This window comes from Haliotis cracherodii, unplaced genomic scaffold (genome assembly GCF_022045235.1).
Source record: "Haliotis cracherodii isolate W230 unplaced genomic scaffold, xgHalCrac1.p SCAF_15, whole genome shotgun sequence".
Taxonomy (NCBI): domain Eukaryota; kingdom Metazoa; phylum Mollusca; class Gastropoda; order Lepetellida; family Haliotidae; genus Haliotis; species Haliotis cracherodii.
In genome coordinates, this window is record NW_027266270.1 from 23,393,956 (window position 1) to 23,417,086 (window position 23,131).

Genomic DNA, 23,131 nt, shown 5'->3' on the forward strand with positions numbered 1-23,131 from the left:
TACCTGTAGGTTTGTGTTTTTTACCTTCATTAGAGTAAGACAATGATATGGCCAGTCAGACCTGGTGCATCATATCCAAACCATGTTTTTCATGATGTCTGAGTAAAGTCATGTGGGATAAAACAAAAAAACAAACAAAGGAGCTAGAAAATTGAGACAGTCTTTAATAGTTAGTACTGAAAGGATATTTTCCGAAAGAGCCAAAATGTACAACACAAGTTATTCCTTTTTTTATATGTATAATATAAATGGCGTTCATTGCCAAGAAATGCCAAAAGATAAAATGTCTGAAACGTTCGAAACATTCAAAACTGCCAAAAGCACTACATGTTTGTTTGTTTGTTGTTTAACGCCACACTCAGTAATATTCCAGCTATATGACGGCTGTCTGTAAATAATTGAGTCTGGACCAGACAATCCAGTAATTGACATCATGAGCATCGATCCATGCAATTGGGATATGATGACATGCATCAACCAAGTCAGCGAGCCTGACCACCCGATCCCATTAGTCGCCTCTTACGACAATCATAGCCACCTTTTACGGCAAGCATGGGTTGCTGAATACCTATTCTATCCCAGATCTTCACAGGTCCACTACATGTATAGAGCTGTCCCATGAAGATCCGGTGTAGAATAGGTCTTTAGCAACCCAGGCTGCACTACATGTATGGATCTTGTATTTAAAACATATTCAAAAGTTCCAAGGTAATTGTCACATGGCACAACTTCCAAGAGGTAGCAAGATGTCACTCTAAGCGTCCATCTTGACACGGAACACTCTCCTCAAGAACCCAGACACACGTGACAGGAGGACTTGAACTGGGGACTGGGTTGGGGTGTCGTCATCGAGGTTGATATCGACAAAGTGAGGGGCATCACGGAGGACGGAGGTAGAGAGAGGGGCAGTGAGAGGGGTGGGAGGGGTGGGCAGCTCTGACAGGGGGTCAAGGATGGTCATGTATCTCCCAGGACGATGCTGACAGGGAGGGAGAGGAGGACATGTGGAAAGTTACAGAAGACGGAAGTAAAGAATGAGGATGTCGGCTTTTGGAAAAGGAATAATAAGGTGACATTGTGATGCTATATGAGTATTAGTGATTAAGATCAGTGGTTGTTACTGCACATATATATCATTGTCCAAAACAATAGGATATGTGCTGATATACCAGTGGTAGTAACTCATTAAATTGTTGTGCGAAGTCAATACATTCATGAAATTACAACACGCACTGTTTCAGTCTTACAATAACTCTAGTAAATTACTGATTCCCTAAGACACCCACTTTGCGAGGAGGAGCCCAGATGTCAAAGTTCAAGGGGAACCTGATCACGAGGTCAACAGCTGTTCGGGGGAGAAAAAACAAAATGATGGTCTTAAATAAGGATAAACAAGACAATATCAACTGGGCAGCATGTGAAAGTGTATAATGTGATCCTTTTGCTCTATATACATATAACTATTATCTAGGCACAAAAGAGTCAACAGATAAAAACAGTATCAGTTCATTCAGTTGGAATGATTTATGGACAAATACCGGTATGGAAATACAATAGGTCAGCTTAGTGCTACTGACAGTGATTACAAAGAAACATGGCAACAAAAATGTCTAAGATACCGAAAATCAATGTCTTAAAAAGAGTTTCAGGTGGTGCTATATTAAGAAAACGTAAAACTTTAGGCATAACAACTTCTGATTTTATAGCATTTGGTAACTTTTCGATGAAGATTCTTATAGCTTGATCAAGCTGGATAACAGTGTAAGATTCTAAGAACATACATTAAAACTACATATCTACAAAAAACAGAAGTTGTCATCCATAGTTTTCTTTGTTACTTGTCAACTTCTAGAATGCCAATCAGACAGGTGGAACTATATTTTAGGTACGCTTCAGTCACTATTAAAGCAATAATAGCGAGTTTGTTGTTTAGCGCCGCACTCAGCGATATTCCAGCTATATGACAGCGGTTTTCTAATGTAGTCTTAAAGATTGGACATCACTTTTAGCAGTGTGGATATATAATGAATTGTTATGTTAATTATGTGAATTGCGAGACTTTATTATTTGTTAAACTTAGTTTAATTTTGTGCTCACGGTGAACGTTTTTGCATCAGGTTGATGCCTCGCATCCAGGTTTTTTTGCTGTTTTATTTTATTCGCCATGGGAAGTTCCTTTGACCCGGTTTTTATTCGAAGTAGACGTTGTTTTGTGTCATATATTCTTTTCGTAAGTTAAAAAACCGCAGGGTTCGCTTACGGACCATAACGTTAAACTTTGTAAACACACCAGTAACGTGTTGTCAGTGCATTTCAGTGTTTTTACCAGACGTTTATTCGAGTCCGGCTTTATTTTGTATCAAGCTGTTTTTGAGTTTTGTTTTCTTTATTGTTTCATGTCTCTTGTGTCGGGTAAACCGGCGATTGCTAGGGCAGTAGTAAAGCAGGGTTCGCTTCCGGAGCAAAAACACGAAACTTTGCATACATATTAGGAAGTGCCATTTGCTTTCTAAATAAAGTTTTATGCATTTCCATCCCAGCAAGTCGGACTCACGTGGAAATGTAGGTTGGGTTCATTTCCTGAACCAGATTCATGAGCTGTTTAATATTAATTATGTATAACACACGACAAACGCCAAACTGATGTCTTTTACTTTACAAAATATATTATTGTTTGCGTTTCCAAGGCAGAACCTTGGTCATATTATCAAATGACAGTTGGGTTCACTTCTGGAGCTAAACTTAATATTACATGTGAGACTTTGCATTAATATCAGACAAGTGATGAAATGGTGCCTTTTGCTATTCATGATATATAAAACATATATACTTTGTGCTACCGATTTAAAAACAATGGACTTCGTTCAAGTGTAGGCATGGTTCACCTCATAACTCATCAACGGTTCAACGTTTTCTTTGAGGCATTTAGAAGTTTGGGCACAAAGTTTGTTTATTTAACGCCGCATTCAGCTATATTCCAGCTATATGACGGCAGTCTGTAATAATCGAGTCTGAACCAGACAATCAAGTGATTGGCATCATGAGCATCGATCCACGCAATTGGGGAGTACAATGTAAGGACAAGATATAAGGATGAATAGCTTGTTTATTATATTATACTAGGAGCGACGTTTCGGTGTAGGTTCTAACGCCGTTATCAAGCAAGTGTTCATCCATATTTCGTATACTTACTTGGTTCAATATTAAGAAAAACATAACACTTTGTATATCCATGTTGAACTGGTTGAATCTTTTAAGATTTTCACGGTTTGGGATTCCCTGGGAGGAATTGCAACTGAAGATATGGTTTGTGTACAGCGCCAAACCTTTCAGCATTTATAAAATAAAAAAATACTATCAATTAAGTAAATCTCCAATGCTTGACCAACGGGAAAAATATTTGCATTTTTGAGTGGTGGGCTAGTATTGATTTTATGTCATATTTGATGAGAAATGTAACATAAATTATTTTACACCTTAACAATGTGAGAACTGGGCTTAGTTTAAACACGAGTAGGTTTTCTTTAAATAATACAGCTCGCTAATCTTATCCTATCCCAACTAACCATCAGTGGTCAGGCTGGCTGACTAGGTTGACGCATGTTATCCTATCCCAACTAACCATCAGTGGTCTGACTGGCTGACTGGGTTGACACATGTTATCCTATCCCAACTAACCATCAGTGGTCAGGATGGCTGACTAGGTTGACTAGGTTGATGCATGTTATCCTATCCCAACTAACCATCAGTGGTCAGGCTGGCTGACTAGTTTGACGCATGTTATCCTATCCCAACTAACCATCAGTGGTCAGGATGGCTGACTAGGTTGACTAGGTTGATGCATGTTATCCTATCCCAACTAACCATCAGTGGTCTGACTGGCTGACTGGGTTGACACATGTTATCCTATCCCAACTAACCATCAGTGGTCAGGCTGGCTGACTAGGTTGACTAGGTTGATGCATGTTATCCTATCCCAACTAACCATCAGTGGTCAGGCTGGCTGACTAGTTTGACGCATGTTATCCTATCCCAACTAACCATCAGTGGTCTGACTGGCTGACTGGGTTGACACATGTTATCCTATCCCAACTAACCATCAGTGGTCAGGCTGGCTGACTAGGTTGACTAGGTTGATGCATGTTATCCTATCCCAACTAACCATCAGTGGTCAGGCTGGCTGACTAGGTTGACTAGGTTGATGCATGTTATCCTATCCCAACTAACCATCAGTGGTCTGACTGGCTGACTGGGTTGACACATGTTATCCTATCCCAACTAACCATCAGTGGTCAGGAAGGCTGACTAGGTTGACGCATGTTATCCTATCCCAACTAACCATCAGTGGTCAGGCTGGCTGACTAGTTTGACGCATGTTATCCTATCCCAACTAACCATCAGTGGTCAGGCTGGCTGACTAGGTTGACTAGGTTGATGCATGTTATCCTATCCCAACTAACCATCAGTGGTCAGGCTGGCTGACTAGGTTGACACATGTTATCCTATCCCAACTAACCATCAGTGGTCAGGCTGGCTGACTAGGTTGACTAGGTTGATGCATGTTATCCTATCCCAACTAACCATCAGTGGTCAGGCTGGCTGACTGGCTGACTGGGTTGACACATGTTATCCTATCCCAACTAACCATCAGTGGTCAGGCTGGCTGACTAGGTTGACTAGGTTGATGCATGTTATCCTATCCCAACTAACCATCAGTGGTCAGGCTGGCTGACTGGGTTGACACATGTTATCCTATCCCAACTAACCATCAGTGGTCAGGATGGCTGACTAGGTTGACTAGGTTGATGCATGTTATCCTATCCCAACTAACCATCAGTGGTCAGGCTGGCTGACTAGGTTGACTAGGTTGATGCATGTTATCCTATCCCAACTAACCATCAGTGGTCTGACTGGCTGACTGGGTTGACACATGTTATCCTATCCCAACTAACCATCAGTGGTCAGGATGGCTGACTAGGTTGACTAGGTTGATGCATGTTATCCTATCCCAACTAACCATCAGTGGTCAGGCTGGCTGACTAGGTTGACGCATGTTATCCTATCCCAACTAACCATCAGTGGTCAGGCTGGCTGACTAGGTTGACGCATGTTATCCTATCCCAACTAACCATCAGTGGTCAGGCTGGCTGACTAGGTTGACTAGGTTGATGCATGTTATCCTATCCCAACTAACCATCAGTGGTCAGGCTGGCTGACTAGGTTGACTAGGTTGATGCATGTTATCCTATCCCAACTAACCATCAGTGGTCTGACTGGCTGACTGGGTTGACACATGTTATCCTATCCCAACTAACCATCAGTGGTCAGGATGGCTGACTAGGTTGACGCATGTTATCCTATCCCAACTAACCATCAGTGGTCAGGCTGGCTGACTAGTTTGACGCATGTTATCCTATCCCAACTAACCATCAGTGGTCAGGCTGGCTGACTAGGTTGACTAGGTTGATGCATGTTATCCTATCCCAACTAACCATCAGTGGTCAGGCTGGCTGACTAGGTTGACGCATGTTATCCTATCCCAACTAACCATCAGTGGTCAGGCTGGCTGACTAGGTTGACTAGGTTGATGCATGTTATCCTATCCCAACTAACCATCAGTGGTCAGGCTGGCTGACTGGCTGACTGGGTTGACACATGTTATCCTATCCCAACTAACCATCAGTGGTCAGGCTGGCTGACTAGGTTGACTAGGTTGATGCATGTTATCCTATCCCAACTAACCATCAGTGGTCAGGCTGGCTGACTGGGTTGACACATGTTATCCTATCCCAACTAACCATCAGTGGTCAGGATGGCTGACTAGGTTGATGCATGTTATCCTATCCCAACTAACCATCAGTGGTCAGGCTGGCTGACTAGGTTGACTAGGTTGATGCATGTTATCCTATCCCAACTAACCATCAGTGGTCTGACTGGCTGACTGGGTTGACACATGTTATCCTATCCCAACTAACCATCAGTGGTCAGGCTGGCTGACTAGGTTGACTAGGTTGATGCATGTTATCCTATCCCAACTAACCATCAGTGGTCAGGCTGGCTGACTAGGTTGACGCATGTTATCCTATCCCAACTAACCATCAGTGGTCAGGCTGGCTGACTAGGTTGACGCATGTTATCCTATCCCAACTAACCATCAGTGGTCAGTCTGGCTGACTAAGTTGATGTATGTTATCCTATCCCAACTGCCTCGATCGATTTTCATGATGTCAATCACTGGATTGTCTGGTCAACACTCTTTTTTAAGACCTTCATATACCCAGAATACTGCTAAGTGTAGACAGAAACAACCAAACATAACAAATGTTCTTGTTCACTGGTTTGCCTGGTCCAAATTAGTCTATTTCAACATCTGACTATTGAGACTATGGTGCGCAATACACAACATTCACTTGTCATTCAGTGGCCATTGTGACCAGCCAATTTCCATTTCACTGGTCTCTTACAAGCATTGATCACTGGTTTAATGCTATAGAATGCCAATGTGTAGGGCTCCTGGTAGCCTCATGTGACTCCTGAAACTATAGACAGTTCTCAACACAGACTGATACAAAATATAGTTTAATTGTCTCTTGAGAACATGGATATGATCTGGGATGGACAATTTATTGACAACATTTTCCCATCAATTAAAAGGATGATAAGCATTGCTTGATGAGGTTGATAAAAAATCACTGACATTTTTCCTGATCACACAGCTCATTCTTTACATCCTTCAGTAGAAACTTGACATGATTTAACAATGGGTGTTTTTGTTCTAGAATTGCTTACCGTGTCTGCATTACCTAATTGTTACCTAAGAGTGAGTATGGTTTTATGCTGCTTTTAGCAATATTCCAACAATACCATAGAGACACAAGGAATCGGCTTCACACATTGTACCCATGTGGAAAATCAAACCCTTTAGCATGATGAGCAAACATTTAACCACTAGTTTAACCACACGGCTACCTCGTGCCCCTGTAACTTAACAGATGACAATACTATCTGATGTTGAAAACATGAGCCGATGAAATTGCAATATCAATAACTACATAAATAGAAAACATCAAACTATTTGACTTGAAAGTCTTTTTTCTTCTATTCCTGAACAGAATGAGTCCAAAGAATGAGTCATATAAATGATATACATACATACAAAGGCATTGACAGTGTTGGAATCCAAATTGAATTATTAGTAGACCACTCAGAGAGACCATTGCAAATGTTTGCAATGAGATTGACAGCAATGAAATTTACAGTGGGTGACACTATGACAGGACAGGATGACAGGACGACAGTGAAAACGGCTGACATCAACAGGTGGGATTTACACGCAAGGAACTTCTCGTTTCAAGCCATGAAAACTCTTTTACAAAGTATCAGATTTGATTACAGTTCTTTGGACAATGAAAATGTATGCTCAGGCTCGATAGAAAGCATAACAATCAAGTCACAAGTTGGTATGCATCATGCTCTCATTGGGAGTAGGCCTGGGGAACTACCAATGTCTGTAGATCTATTACTCTCATGATGGAGCGCAGCCTCCCAATGTCTCCCATGTGTCATCCATCCTGTATGTCTGACTAGCGTCCTGCCAGATCAACATCATGACGACACATCCAACACAACACACGGACATCTTTATCAACTATAGGCCAGGCGGAAGTTCCTCTCCTGCTCCTTTCTCTGTGAATCCATCTGTTTCCCGATGTCTTCCACTCGACGACTCAAAGTCACTGAAAATATACACATTATATTTACATCTGCTGTATCAAAATTAAATGACTTTTATAAACACTTCAACATTATCAATCAACATTGAGTGAGTATGATTTTACACGGCTTTTAGCAATATTCCAGCACTATCATGGCTGGGGACACCAGAACATGGGCTTACACATTGTAGTCCTACGGGGAATTGAACCTGGGGCTTAGGCGTGATGAAGTAATGCTTTAACCACACCGCCCCCAAACAACAATGAAATTATCCATCCCTATATACTTCAAATAAGGGTCAGGTAATAGTATACAATACTGTTAGTTGCCTCATTGTAAACCTGTGTGTGTGTGCGTGTGTGTGTGTGTGTGTGTGCGTGCCTCCGAGTAAGAATATAGGCCCCCAGCAAACCATGCTTGACATCGAAGAATTAATGGATTTAGTTTGGTGGACAGGTTGGGTGACTCGATTGATACATGTCATCGTATCCCAATTGACGTATATATGCTCATGACGTTAATCACAGGCTTGTCTGATCTAGACTTGATTATTTACAGGTCACCATCATATAGGTGGAATATTGCTGAGTGCGGCATTGAACAACAATAAAGAAACCTTCATGTTAGTAATTTCAAAGAAACTACTCGGAATAATTAAAAAGTAACTTCTGAAAGAGATTCACTCATGTTCTCACACTCAAGTGAGATTGGAATCAGTAAATAAGACCTATTTTTTACCTTCTTTATGTCCCATACATAGGCACATCCAGAGGCGGGTCTAGGGTGTCCTGACTCCCCCCTTTTGAAAACCAAATGTTGCATGTTGTAGACAATGCTGCCCCCTGCCTGAGAGAAACTGATACCTTGGACCCGTCCCTTTTAAAAATGCTGGATGTCCACTTACCTGTGTTTCTGTCTATCCACAGCAGGGAGTCCATGTGGGCGTTCAGGATCTTGGTGATCTGTTGGGTCTAAACACACACAAACACCATCAACAAATGTAACACAACACCATTGCAGTCCTTCAGTACATACATAGACGACAACCCTGTAGACCATCACACCATCAATGTCCAGACTCAGCCTAATCTTCTGGCCTCACTTTTCGTAGTAGGTACAATTAAATAAGCAAACCACAATGCTCTTATAGACATATTAACAAACTTACATCAAGAGCTTGTACCAGGATTTTGAGTGAGTGAGTGAGTGAGTTTGGTTAAACAGCACAGTGTCCAAAGTAACTGCTTGCCTGCGAGCCTGTGGCTGGTAGCTTTTCTGTCAGGCTGCATGACATTTTGCTACAACTGACTGACTGTCTGGCAGATAAGTTTTATCATAACTCCTCATCAATTTTCAAGTAATTGTTTGCATTATTTCAACTAAATCAAGACGCGATTGTGTGTCTTATTTTACATGATTTTCCAATGTTTATAATTACTGAATGAGGGCAGGTAATATTTATCAGTCTTGTTGGGTTTTTAAATTGTTTCAAACACTGAAACAGGACATTGATAAATATCTGGGTTTAATCATGGCATGTCAGCTTGATGTGGAACACCGGAAATTATGCAGGTCTTTTACCACATTAGAGTGTCAGTTAGGAGGCACCTGTATCACAATTATTCTATAAACAAAACACTTTTTGTCTGATCAATTCCATGTGAAACATGAGTGTTGTCTCCTCACCGGGTCCTGGGCGTCAGTCTTGGAGTTGGAGGAGTTGAGGCGGTCAATGATCTCGGTCAGGTCCTGCCCCATCCTCTTCAGTTGGGCATCCAGACTCTCTGCCAGCTGGTACCTGCAACACAACTTCAGCATTTGACCATTTCCACCCGACGTTGGCTTAGTGTTTGAATTAAGCATACTTACTCTAGTAGTATATTTGGTTTGGGCTAAACTTGCATACAGTGCTATTTCTTTTCCTGATTCTTTCTGTGGTGCTTGGCCTTGTTTGTTTGTTTATTGTTTAAAGCTGTACTCGGAAATATTCAAACTATATGACTAAATAACAGACATTGGACCTGACAATTCAGTATTTGATATTGTGAGCAACGATCCAAGACGTTGGGGTATGATGACAAACCATCTACAAAATCACAGAGCCTGAACATTCGATCAATTAAGTCGCCTCTTATGACCTGCATTGGTTGAAGGGGACCAATTCTAACCCAGAAATCCCAAGGGGGCATATCTTTGTAAAGTGAGTGAGTGAGTGAATATGGTTTTACCCCGCTTTTAGCAATATTCCAGCAATATCACAGCCGGGAACACCAGGAATGGGCTTCACACATTGTACCCGGGTCTTCGGCATGACGAGCGAACGCTTTAACCACTAGGCTACCCGACTGCCCCCTTAGTAAAGTGAAGTAGTTCAGTTGACAATATATCTACTGCTACTTCAAAGTTTTCTTATAAGATATGTCCTTGAGATAAAACACACAAAAAACTACACTGCACTAGAGAGACTAATGCCCAAACTCTGATGAAAGAACTACAGCCTCAAGTTATACCGCCATGCTGCAATAAGGGAGACAACTTCTTCAAGATACTCGTTTACCTTCTCCATATATATTACATGTTCTCAAACAAGACACACTATCAGTTGCAGCAGGATCATAACAGGTACATGGGGTTCTATGCATCCTGCATTAGGATTAAAACCAAATGAGGGACGTATAAAACCCCATGTATCCCTCACGATCCTGCTACAACAAATTTATCTTACTGACATGTTTTAATATGACATTGTAAAATAATTCAAACGCATTTAAAATTGATAGAAAACACCCTGTTTAAATGAGCTGATGTCACATGACTTCCACTGAAGCTTTGAAGCCGAGTAGAAGGGATTTATTCTGCCTCTCAGAAATCCACATGCAGCCTGACTTGTTCATGGTGGGGTATAAGGGATTTAATCGCCCGCTGAGAAATTTATTCCCCTCCAATTCTGGATACATAATATTTTATCAAGATCACGTGGACCAAGATTATGTCCTTTAGTAATCTAGTCTAGAATGAATATACCATCTTATAAATATATCTTGGATACCAATCTACAGAAGTGAGAGAAGGATGTTGTGATTCATCACAGTTGTCATAGTTGTCCGGTCGGTCATCTCATCAGAGTATCAAGCTTATGTAAAACATGTCAACTGAGGGAGCAGGGAAGGTGATTTTCTGTCGCAGTCAGCTCAGTTCCTACAAAGCTGCAGCGTTTGAAATTAAGCATAAAAATAAAGGTCCATGTCATAACCCTAATTCTAACAAGAAAACTGCGTTATCACTATCCCCCGCCATGGGGCACATTAGAACTTTATTCATAGAGTAGTAAATATAACCAAAAAACTGTTACCACTATCCCCGCCACGGGTACATTAGAACTTTGTTGGTTCATATGGTAGTGAACATAAACTATAAAAAGAGTCCAATAAAGCCTTAAGAAGAGATAGGCACTTGGGCCACTTAATTTCATCTAAAAGGTCCCTTCCCTGGATAAAATAACTCAGTCTTGATAAGTATTTCTTATATAAGCTAACTTCAGTAGTTTCTGAGAAAATGTGTCCCCATTGCACAAACTATACACCAAGTAAAATACCACAGATACAGGTCGTATGTCATCAATTTTTTAACGCAGTCTTGACAAGTATGTCTTAGATAAGCATGCAAACTTTCATTCAAGTAACTTCTGTAGTTTCTTAGAAAACTTGTCCCCATTTCACACAGAAAGTTGTGGTAGCAAGCAGGAAGGGCTTACAACAATACTCAGTATAATTTCACCAACACAACATCATCCTGCGTTCTGGCCCATGCTAAGCATGGCCCCATGCTGCCAGACTGGCTGACTCACGTGTGTTCCCGCTCCAGGTCGGCGTGCTGCTGGTAGCTGATGGGTGGCAGGAGGTCCAGGGTCTTCTCCAGGGGGTCCAGCAGCTCCTCCAGCTCCCGCTGCTGGGAGTGGATGAAGTCCAGCTCATGGTCAAGCTTCTGCTGGTCAGTCTTCACTCTCTCTACCTCCTTGTTTAGAGACACAATCTGCAGAGACAGCAATGACAGCTGACAAACACGTCTCTCCAATACAGCCTTGGTAGCACATGCATGAGCAGAAATCTACGCAACTGGGAAGACGACATGCATCAACCAAATGTCTGACCACCCAAACTGGCTCCCCGTTCTCCATCATGCCCAGTGAATCTGCACACACCTTCTCCCTGTTCTAACATGCCCAGTGAAAGTTACATCCACCATCTCCCTGTTCTAACATGCCTTGTGAACCCTACACCCACCTTCTCCCTGTTCTAACATGCCCAGTGAATCTGCACCCACCTTCTCCCTGTTCTAACATGCCTTGTGAACCCTACACCCACCTTCTCCCTGTTCTAACATGCCCAGTGAATCTGAACCCACCTTCTCCCTGTTCTAACATGCCCAGTGAAAGTTACATCCACCATCTCCCTGTTCTCACATGCCCAGTGAATCCTACACCCACCTTCTCCCTGTTATAACATGCCCAGTGAATCCTGCACCCACCTTCTCCCTGTTCTCACATGCCCAGTGAACCCTACACCCACCTTCTCCCTGTTATAACATGCCCAGTGAATCCTGCACCCACATTCTCCCTGTTCTCACATGCCCAGTGAACCCTGCACCCACCATCTCCCTGTTATAACATGCCCAGTGAATCCTGCACCCACCTTCTCCCTGTTCTCACATGCCCAGTGAACCCTACACCCACCTTCTCCCTGTTCTAACATGCCCAGTGAATCCTGTACCCACCTTCTCCCTGTTCTAACATGCCCAGTGAACCCTACACCCACCTTCTCCCCGTTCTCACATGCCCAGTGAACCCTGCACCCACCATCTCCCTGTTCTCACATGCCCAGTGAACCCTACACCCACCTTCTCCCTGTTATAACATGCCCAGTGAATCCTGCACCCACCTTCTCCCTGTTATAACATGCCCAGTGAATCCTGCACCCACCTTCTCCCTGTTATAACATGCCCAGTGAACCCTACACCCACCTTCTCCCTGTTATAACATGCCCAGTGAATCCTGCACCCACCTTCTCCCTGTTCTCACATGCCCAGTGAACCCTACACCCACCTTCTCCCTGTTCTCACATGCCCAGTGAACCCTACACCCACCTTCTCCCTGTTCTAACATGCCTTGTGAATCCTGCACCCACCTTCTCCCTGTTCTCACATGCCCAGTGAACCCTACACCCACCTTCTCCCTGTTCTAACATGCCCAGTGAATCCTGCACCCACCTTCTCCCTGTTCTCACATGCCCAGTGAACCCTACACCCACCTTCTCCCTGTTCTCACATGCCCAGTGAACCCTACACCCACCTTCTCCCTGTTCTCACATGCCCAGTGAACCCTACACCCACCTTCTCCCTGTTCTAACATGCCCAGTGAACCCTACACCCACCTTCTCCCTGTTCTCACATGCCCAGTGAATCCTGCACCCACCTTCTCCCTGTTCTCACATGCCCAGTGAACCCTACACCCACCTTCTCCCTGTTCTAACATGCCTTGTGAATCTGCACCCACCTTCTCCCCGTTCTAACATGCCCAGTGAACCCTACACCCACCTTCTCCCTGTTCTAACATGCCCAGTGAAAGTTACATCCACCATCTCCCTGTTCTAACATGCCCAGTGAACCCTGCACCCACCATCTCCCTGTTCTCACATGCCAAGTGAACCCTACACCCACCTTCTCCCTGTTATAACATGCCCAGTGAATCCTGCACCCACCATCTCCCTGTTATAACATGCCCAGTGAACCCTACACCCACCTTCTCCCCGTTCTCACATGCCCAGTGAACCCTACACCCACCTTCTCCCCGTTCTCACATGCCCAGTGAACCCTACACCCACCTTCTCCCTGTTCTAACATGCCCAGTGAACCCTACACCCACCTTCTCCCCGTTCTCACATGCCCAGTGAACCCTACACCCACCATCTCCCTGTTCTCACATGCCCAGTGAACCCTACACCCACCTTCTCCCTGTTCTAACATGCCCAGTGAACCCTACACCCACCTTCTCCCTGTTCTAACATGCCCAGTGAATCCTACATCCACCTTCTCCATGTTCTCACATGCCAAGTGAACCCTACACCCACCTTCTCCCTGTTCTAACATGCCCAGTGAACCCTACACCCACCTTCTCCCCGTTCTCACATGCCCAGTGAACCCTGCACCCACCATCTCCCTGTTCTCACATGCCAAGTGAACCCTACACCCACCTTCTCCCTGTTCTAACATGCCCAGTGAACCCTACACCCACCTTCTCCCCGTTCTCACATGCCCAGTGAACCCTACACCCACCATCTCCCTGTTCTCACATGCCCAGTGAACCCTACACCCACCATCTCCCTGTTCTCACATGCCCAGTGAACCCTACACCCACCTTCTCCCTGTTCTAACATGCCCAGTGAATCCTGCACCCACCTTCTCCCTGTTATAACATGCCCAGTGAACCCTACACCCACCTTCTCCCTGTTCTAACATGCCCAGTGAATCCTACATCCACCTTCTCCATGTTCTCACATGCCAAGTGAACCCTACACCCACCTTCTCCCTGTTCTAACATGCCCAGTGAACCCTACACCCACCTTCTCCCCGTTCTCACATGCCCAGTGAACCCTGCACCCACCATCTCCCTGTTCTCACATGCCAAGTGAACCCTACACCCACCTTCTCCCTGTTATAACATGCCCAGTGAACCCTACACCCACCTTCTCCCCGTTCTCACATGCCCAGTGAACCCTACACCCACCTTCTCCCCGTTCTCACATGCCCAGTGAACCCTACACCCACCTTCTCCCTGTTCTAACATGCCCAGTGAACCCTACACCCACCTTCTCCCCGTTCTCACATGCCCAGTGAACCCTGCACCCACCTTCTCCCTGTTATAACATGCCCAGTGAATCTGCACACACCTTCTCCATGTTCTCACCTGCCCAGTGAACCCTACACCCACCTTCTCCATGTTCTCACATGCCCAGTGAATCTGCACCCACCTTCTTCTTGTTCTAACATGCCCAGTGAATCTGCACCCACCTTCTCCATGTTCTCACATGCCCAGTGAATCTGCACCCACCTTCTCCATGTTCTCACCTGCCCAGTGAATCTGCACCCACCTTCTCCATGTTCTCACATGCCCAGTGAACCCTACACCTACCTTCTCCCTGTTCTAACATGCCCAGTGAATCTGCACCCACCTTCTCCCTGTTCTAACATGCCCAGTGAAAGTTACACCCACCTTCTCCCTGTTCTAACATGCCCAGTGAATCCTGCACCCACCTTCTCCCTGTTCTAACATGCCCAGTGAATCCTGCACCCACCTTCTCCCTGTTCTAACATGCCCAGTGAACCCTACACCCACCTTCTCCCTGTTCTAACATGCCCAGTGAAAGTTACATCCACCATCTCCCTGTTCTAACATGCCTTGTGAATCTGCACCCACCTTCTCCCTGTTCTAACATGCCCAGTGAATCCTGCACCCACCTTCTCCCTGTTCTAACATGCCTTGTGAATCTGCACCCACCTTCTCCCCGTTCTAACATGCCCAGTGAAAGTTACATCCATCTTCTCCCTGTTCTAACATGCCTTGTGAATCTACACCCACCTTCTCCCTGTTCTAACATGCCCAGTGAATCCTGCACCCACCTTCTCCCTGTTCTAACATGCCTTGTGAATCTGCACCCACCTTCTCCCCGTTCTAACATGCCCAGTGAAAGTTACATCCATCTTCTCCCTGTTCTAACATGCCCAGTGAACCCTACACCCACCTTCTCCCTGTTCTAACATGCCCAGTGAAAGTTACATCCACCATCTCCCTGTTCTAACATGCCCAGTGAAAGTTACATCCATCTTCTCCCTGTTCTAACATGCCCAGTGAACCCTACACCCACCTTCTCCCTGTTCTAACATGCCCAGTGAACCCTACACCCACCTTCTCCCTGTTCTAACATGCCTTGTGAATCTGCACCCACCTTCTCCCCGTTCTAACATGCCCAGTGAAAGTTACATCCACCATCTCCCTGTTCTAACATGCCCAGTGAACCCTACACCCACCTTCTCCCTGTTCTAACATGCCTTGTGAATCTGCACCCACCTTCTCCCCGTTCTAACATGCCCAGTGAAAGTTACATCCATCTTCTCCCTGTTCTAACATGCCTTGTGAATCTACACCCACCTTCTCCCTGTTCTAACATGCCCAGTGAAAGTTACATCCACCTTCTCCCTGTTCTAACATGCCTTGTGAATCTACACCCACCTTCTCCCCGTTCTAACATGCCCAGTGAAAGTTACATCCACCTTCTCCCTGTTCTAACATGCCTTGTGAATCTACACCCACCTTCTCCCTGTTCTAACATGCCCAGTGAATCTACACCCACCTTCTCCCTGTTCTAACATGCCCAGTGAAAGCTACACCCACCTTCTCCCTGTTCTAACATGCCTTGTGAATCTGCACCCACCTTCTCCCCGTTCTAACATGCCCAGTGAAAGTTACATCCATCTTCTCCCTGTTCTAACATGCCTTGTGAATCTACACCCACCTTCTCCCTGTTCTAACATGCCCAGTGAAAGTTACATCCACCTTCTCCCTGTTCTAACATGCCCAGTGAACCCTACACCCACCTTCTCCCTGTTCTAACATGCCCAGTGAAAGCTACACACACCTTCTCCCTGTTCTAACATGCCTTGTGAATCTGCACCCACCTTCTCCCTGTTCTAACATGCCTTGTGAATCTGCACCCACCTTCTCCCTGTTCTAACATGCCTTGTGAATCTGCACACACCTTCTCCCTGTTCTAACATGCCTTGTGAATCTGCACCCACCTTCTCCCCGTTCTCCATGACGAGTCGGTCCCAGGCGTTGACCTGTGTGGCTTGTTGAAGGAAGATCTTCTCCTGGTCCTCCAGTTCCCCTGTCCACTTGTTGATATTGTCCTCCAACTGCCGGTACGTCATCTGCTTCCCCGCGCTCACCGCCGTCGTTGTAATGGTGCTGCAAGAGATACAACAACTTCATGGAACATCTCCTGAATTAAGGATTACTCCTTGCCATGGACACCATCAAAGGAGTGAGTGAGTGAGTGAGTGAGTATGTTTTTTTTCGCCGCTTTTAGCAATATTCCAGCAATATCACGGCGGGGACACCAGAAATGGGCTTCACACATTGTACCCATGTCGGGAATTGAACCCGGGTCCTCGGCGTGACGAGCCAACGCTTTAACCACTAGGCTACCCGACCGCCCTACCATCAAAGGAAATGCTATCACCAAGTGCATAGTATTCAAGTTGTCTTTTGAAACTTTAGACATTAACTGCTCAATATTAAATGGAGATAGCCATCAAAATTTTTGGTGCCGATGTTGACAAACCAAAGAAAAGGAATGTCAACAACACTGTTTGGGTCAGTACATAATCATATGAATGTCAATATTTTCCTGTTCTCTCTCAGGACATCGAAATAAAATTTAATTGTTTTGTTTTAAGGCAATTATAGTGAAGAGTCTGCTTTGTAGAACATTAGCACAAGGGCAAACTCTTCAAATGTATTTATAGGTTATATTGCAGGATTACATTTCACGAGACTGTTTGTTGTTTAATGCCGCACTCAGCAATACTATATTCCAGCTATATGACGACGGTCTGTAAATAATCGAGTCTGGACCAGACAATCCAGTGATTGAGATCATGAACATCGATCCACACAATTGGGATCGATGACATGCATCAACCAAGTCAGCGAGCCTGAGCACCCGATCCCATTAGTCGCCTCTAACGACAAGCAACATTTCATGAGTAGGTGAGTTGGGTTTAACACGGCTTTGACCAGTATTCCAGTTATAATATAGAGTGTCAGCTTATAGTGGGAGGAAAGCCCTAATTGATCCAGGTTTCTGACATTTACCACTTTGGTACAAACCCTCAAGCACGTGTATGGCCCTGACAAACCTGGTAACAGTTGGGGCAGGCCGTGATTCAAATGCACAATCATAGGTTTCTTGCGTGCCCCGGGGAGACAACTCTGCACAGAATATTGCAGTGCCTTAGAGTTAGACTGGGCCACAAGTGACCCCTTACATTTCATGAGGAAGTTACAATATGGCAGTAACAAGAGACCTACCTTGCAGCTGCTCCTGTTGTGGGCGCCGCCGTGGATGGTGTGCCAAAGGTACTAAGGCCAAAGCCTGTTGCTGCCGTTGTTGCTGCAGTAGATGTCCCCAGCTTCATACCTAAATTTAAACCTGTGCTGGCTGTAGTAGAAGTTGCCTGGGGGACAAAATGTGAAGCAGCAATTGTTAGACCTGTTTAAACAGTATTTCAGTCAACTCCCACCCCGAGAACTGGTTTCACACATTTTGCTTATGTGGGGAATCAAACACAGTGTGACAAGGTAAGACAAGGAAACACCTCAACCACTAGGCTACCCAAACACCCTTGAATATAAAGTCATATGACAATGACAACTAAGGATAATGAAAATTTCCTTTGATTGCCACAAGTTTTATATCATTCTAAGAAAAAAGACTTCAACTATTCTTTGAAGACTTTTCAAAATATCATGGATGTTGCACCAACACTAGTCACTCACTCACTCCATGATGCTAGATCTCTGGACATATTAACTAGATCATGCATGTTATGTTTCCTGCTTGTTACCTGGATTCCAGTTGTGAGTCCCGTGGTTGTCCCTGTTGCAGGTGTTGTCAAGCTAAAGCCAGTTGGAGCGGCTGTTGCTGCTGTTCCCAGCTTAAGTCCGGCTCCGAGATTGAAACCACCTGTGGCTACAAATACAACACTTTGTGATTACATAATGTAGGCATGTTAACATCATGTTCGATTTGTCAATGTCTTATTTATTCCTCATTTTACTTGTAAACAAAGCCAATCACTGGTGACAGAAACACTTCTCGCTGATGTGCTGTTTTACAAGCTCCTGAAGTGTTTGATTAAGTATCTTCCCAGGAAACACTTAACAGTTAAACATAAATGTGGAAGCAAAACTCCTTTGCTCACAAATATTTGGAAGCTGAGCACTATCATTGTATCAAACAAACAGATCACGTTTTACACAACTATTGTAAAGTCGATGCCACGTATACCCCAAAAGTGAGTGAGTTGGGTTTAACATTATTCCATTAACCCACAATCATAGGTTACTGGCGTGCCCAAGGGACGCGACTCTGCACAGCGAATCGTGGCGCCTTAGACGACTGGGCCACCCGTGCCCCCGTATACCCCAACAACACATCCTACATTGAGGCAAGACTCACTTCAACTGGTTTATGGATTGCCCAGACCCTAACATGCTGAAGAAATGAAGAATTAATTTTATTACAAGAAATCTGAAAAGCACTCCTTTTTTAAATTCTGTATGCACTTTTTACATTATACTGCAAGACCATCAACACAAGCTTAACTACCACGGCTTCTTCATTTTTCACAAAAATATCAAAAACAAATCATAAACAAAAAGGGCCGGCCTATACTACAAGTGATTGTCACAAACCTGTAGTAGCAGTAGTTGGAGGTTTAGCTGCTGCAGTTGTTGCTGTTGCTCCTGAAAGGCTGAATCCTCCACTAAGTCCCCCACCTAGAGCACTGGCCCCACCCAGACCACCTGCTCCCCCACCCAGACCACCTGCTCCCCCACCCAGACCACCTGTTCCCCCACCCAGAGCACCTGCTCCCCCACCCAGAACACCTGCTCCCCCACCCAGAGCACCTGCTCCCCCAACCAGAGCACCTGTTCCCCCACCCAGAGCACCTGCTCCCCCACCCAGAGCACCTGCTCCCCCACCCAGAACACCAGTTCCCCCACCCAGAACACCAGTTCCCATCCCCCCTACAACAGCAGTAGGTTTGGGTGCCTGGGCTGTCGTTACAGCGGTTGAAGGACCTGTTGAACCGAATGTGAATCCGCCAGTTCCTAGACCGAACCCTGATGCAGCTGCCGTAGTTGCAGCGTTGGTTGCTGCAGGTGCTGTCCCTGCTGCTGGCATGCCAACTGCAGCTGGAAGAAACACAAATATTGTATCCTCTGCTAGATATCGAGACATAATTCAGGGATGGAAATTAACCCAAAACACTATTAACAGTGATAACATGTAGCAATATCCCTTCCCCAAAGATGTTTGAAATTCTACTAGCCTAAGATACATAATTAACAAAACCGGGCTCATACTAATTTCCATCCCTGACATCATTTCACAAGTGTGGCATTGAAACATTCCTTGGAGAAGAGGTCCCCAGTACCGCATACATATAGTGAGGGCTGATCCAAAGATCAGGAGCTTACTCTGTGTGATCCTCATTAGTCGTCTCTTAAGAATGTTTGTTTGTTGTTTAATGCCACACTCAGCAATACTCCAACTAAATGACAGCGGTCTGTAAATAATCAAGTCTGCACCAGACAATCCAGTGATTGACACCATGAGCATCGATCCTTGCCATTGGGATACGTTGACATGCATCAACTAAGTCAGCTAGCCTGATCTCCTGATCCCGTTAGTTGCCTCTTACAAGCAGAGTCGCCTTTTACAGCAAGCATGGGTTGCTGAAGACCTATTCTACCCCGGATCTTCACAAGTCTCTCTCATGACAAGCACAGGGTAATTGAGGCCTATTTTGCCCTGAAATACCAACAGGGACAGGGTTAAACTAGGCATGAGACATTTCCATAGACAGTAGAGCCAAAACATACAGGCAGAAAACACAGACTCTAACTGCTGTAAGGATACAAACTGTCATTACATTAACTCATCTAGAAAAGATTGTTGTCATCAAAGTAAACCAACCTGCTGTCGGTTTCCCAAAGCCAAAGCCTGTTGTTGCTGTTGTAGCTGTTTGTCCCAAACCAAATCCCCCGGCAGTAGGTGCTGTTGCTGCACCTGGTGTTGAAGTTGCACCCCCAAAACTAAAACCCCCAGGAGTACTAGCAGCTTGTGTGGTTCCCGCCGGTGTTCCTAAACCGAAACCCCCAGTTTGTGGGGCAACTGTTGCAGTCTGTGCTGTTGTTGCTGTTGCTCCAAAGTTGAACCCTCCAGTAGGAGCTGCAGCTGTTGTTCCTGCTGCTGTAGTCTGAGCTGCCCCAAAAGAGAAGCCTCCTGCTGGTGCCGCTGCTGATGTTGTCTGTCCACCAGCGCCACCAAAAGCAAATCCACCAGCAGGATTTGTAGCAGCAGGTGCTTGCGTTGGTGTTCCACCAAATGCAAATCCTCCCCCTGTTGCAGCAGATGTTGACGGTGTTCCAAACAGCCCCCCTGCAGCTGGAGTGCCTGTTGGGGCACCAAAGCTGAAACCCCCTGCTGGGGTTGCCGAGGCTGTTGTTGTCGGGGTACCAAAGGCAAAACCACCAGCCGTCCCTCCTCCTGTAGCACCAAAGCTGAACCCTACAAGGACTTTGAATTAGTTTTCCTTCAACTTAGATTACAAGAGAAAACGTGCCCCTAACATGACTAAAGGATATTGACATGTGCTTCATATCATTTTATTAATGTAACAAATAATAATACCAAAACAGCATGTGATCACAATCGGTCACTGAAATGTGGTTTGGGCACATGTAGGAATATATGCTATGTTTCAGATTCATGGTGCATTTTTTTATGGAGGTGCTGTGAGCAGCATGAACAACAAACAAATGATGAACATGATCATGATTTACTACTTTTTGCCTGAAACAATAATTTAAGTAAGTTTTCTTACCACCCCCTTTATTCTGATTCCCACCGAACATTTTGTGTCGTGTGATCAAGACTTTAAATGTACCCGTTCAGATATCACAACCTGAAAACAAGGAAAACAAGCAGTATTAATAAGCTGTTTATTGGAACTAAAGGTTAAGTGATGGTGAAATAGATAATCAAGTAACTAGTATATTTGTTCAGGAGACATGGTTCTGTGCTAGATAATCTAGATTTCTAGCCTGCTGCAAACACGGGGAATTTAACTTAAATGACTAGTTGACAATATTAGATAATGAACCAAGTGTCAGCTCAATCATTGAGTTGAAAGTAGCACCACAACGGCACATAGAATATATTAAACAAACAATATATTGAATGCAACTTTCATACCAAATACTACCAATAATATTTTCAGTGGGTCATATTTCATATAACATATACATGTACTTATCAGTCAGTAGCTAAATTAACCAAGTGTTTGGGGTATGAAATTTGACATGCATATACAACACCACTTGTGGCAGCTTGTTTACACACTGAATATAGGACCAGTGTGCTCACTGAGTGTAGAGGAGCATATCAACGACCACAAGGGGAATTAACATGGCCTTAGTAAGCCACTTCCATAAAAAGTATGATTATTGACTTTTCATCTTCCCACTTCCAAACATCTCTCAGATCACTGCTTCCGACATTACATAAACTCTAATTACAGCAGTAGAGCACTTTACACACTTTTTTCAGATTTCAATTAGCAGAGTGGAGGATGGAACTCACAGTGCCAGCTTGAAACTAAGATTGGCTAATAAGTTAATCTAATTAGCCATACCACATGACCATGGATAATTAGTGCTTGTTTACCAAGTGATTGTTTATCTTTACATGCATGCATAGTAGCCATTTCCTCTGTGAAACTAGAATCTTAATAAAAATTTACAGATTTTCCTCAAATTACATTGAAATAATTTGTTAATATTTGTATAGCCAGCCCAGACCCTACTCACTAAACTAAAGTTTGTAAATGTGTGCCTAACCCTAGGGATTGTAAAGTGCTGTTTGATTGACAAGGGATGCCCAACCCTAAGGATCGTGAAGGTGTTTGATCGTGAAGGTGTTTGATCGGAAAGGGGATCCACGGGCTAAGGAGAGAGTTGCACAACTAACTCAAACGACCGAAGTCACGTGAGATCTGTGAATCGCGAGCCACAACCGGCAGACTGAGTCAACTAGTTATATAATCTGCGCCTGGTAAAGAGCGTTGTTGCTCTAATAACATTTAAAATGCCAGCTACAACACTGTAGAACGATTACAGTAGGGACAGAATGGCTGTTTTGTACGTAAGTTATAACTCGTCCAAACCAGTAAACGCCAGACAAACACTGCACAACGAACATGTGCCACTAATGGCGAGAATAAGTGATCTTGCTTATTTTGTGTCATTCATAATTAATCTGTCAATATTCATGATTAACAACATTCAAAATTGATATTTACGTCTAAAGTTATGCCTCGTTGTGACTACAAATACATGGTACCGTTGACAAACTTCATGTGTTCACTTTCGATTCGCGCACAGGAAATGACTCTTAGACGGCAAGTTGCGATGTAAGCGCAAACAGTTAAATCTATATTATGTGAATGAACATTTTCTAGGCCATATCAGTCTATTTGCGCAAGTGGCAATAATCACCACTATTACTGTAGT

At 44.3% G+C, this 23,131-nt stretch overlaps 1 protein-coding gene across 2 annotated transcripts; it reads right to left on the minus strand.

Annotated features, from left to right (window-relative positions):
* Nucleotides 1-6,593: 6,593 nt before the first annotated feature.
* LOC139461965 (nuclear pore glycoprotein p62-like) lies at nucleotides 6,594-23,007 on the minus strand. 2 transcript variants are annotated; one of them, XM_071243454.1, is made up of 11 exons: nucleotides 22,921-23,007; nucleotides 21,445-21,525; nucleotides 20,535-21,128; nucleotides 19,247-19,750; nucleotides 18,397-18,521; nucleotides 17,861-18,006; nucleotides 16,567-16,735; nucleotides 11,564-11,748; nucleotides 9,403-9,514; nucleotides 8,621-8,687; nucleotides 6,594-7,736 (listed from the first exon to the last, which is right to left on the minus strand). In XM_071243454.1, the coding sequence occupies exons 2-11, from the start codon at nucleotides 21,473-21,475 to the stop codon at nucleotides 7,645-7,647; spliced, it is 2,025 nt and encodes a 674-aa protein (XP_071099555.1). In that variant the 5' UTR covers nucleotides 21,476-21,525; nucleotides 22,921-23,007; the 3' UTR covers nucleotides 6,594-7,644. The 2 variants fall into 2 exon arrangements, with proteins under 2 accessions (XP_071099555.1, XP_071099556.1); XM_071243455.1 differs by having other exon boundaries at nucleotides 22,962-22,990.
* Nucleotides 23,008-23,131: the final 124 nt, after the last annotated feature.

Excerpts from the sequence above, each read along its gene's own strand:
- LOC139461965 (XM_071243454.1), bottom strand. The coding sequence starts at position 21,475 with ATGTTCGGTGGGAATCAGAATAAAGGGGGTG. Across the intron at positions 21,129-21,444 it reads GAATCAGAATAAAGGGGGTG|GGTTCAGCTTTGGTGCTACA; the intron begins GTAAGAAAACTT and ends AAGTCCTTGTAG. Across the intron at positions 7,737-8,620 it reads GTGGATAGACAGAAACACAG|TGACTTTGAGTCGTCGAGTG; the intron begins GTAAGTGGACAT and ends GTATATTTTCAG.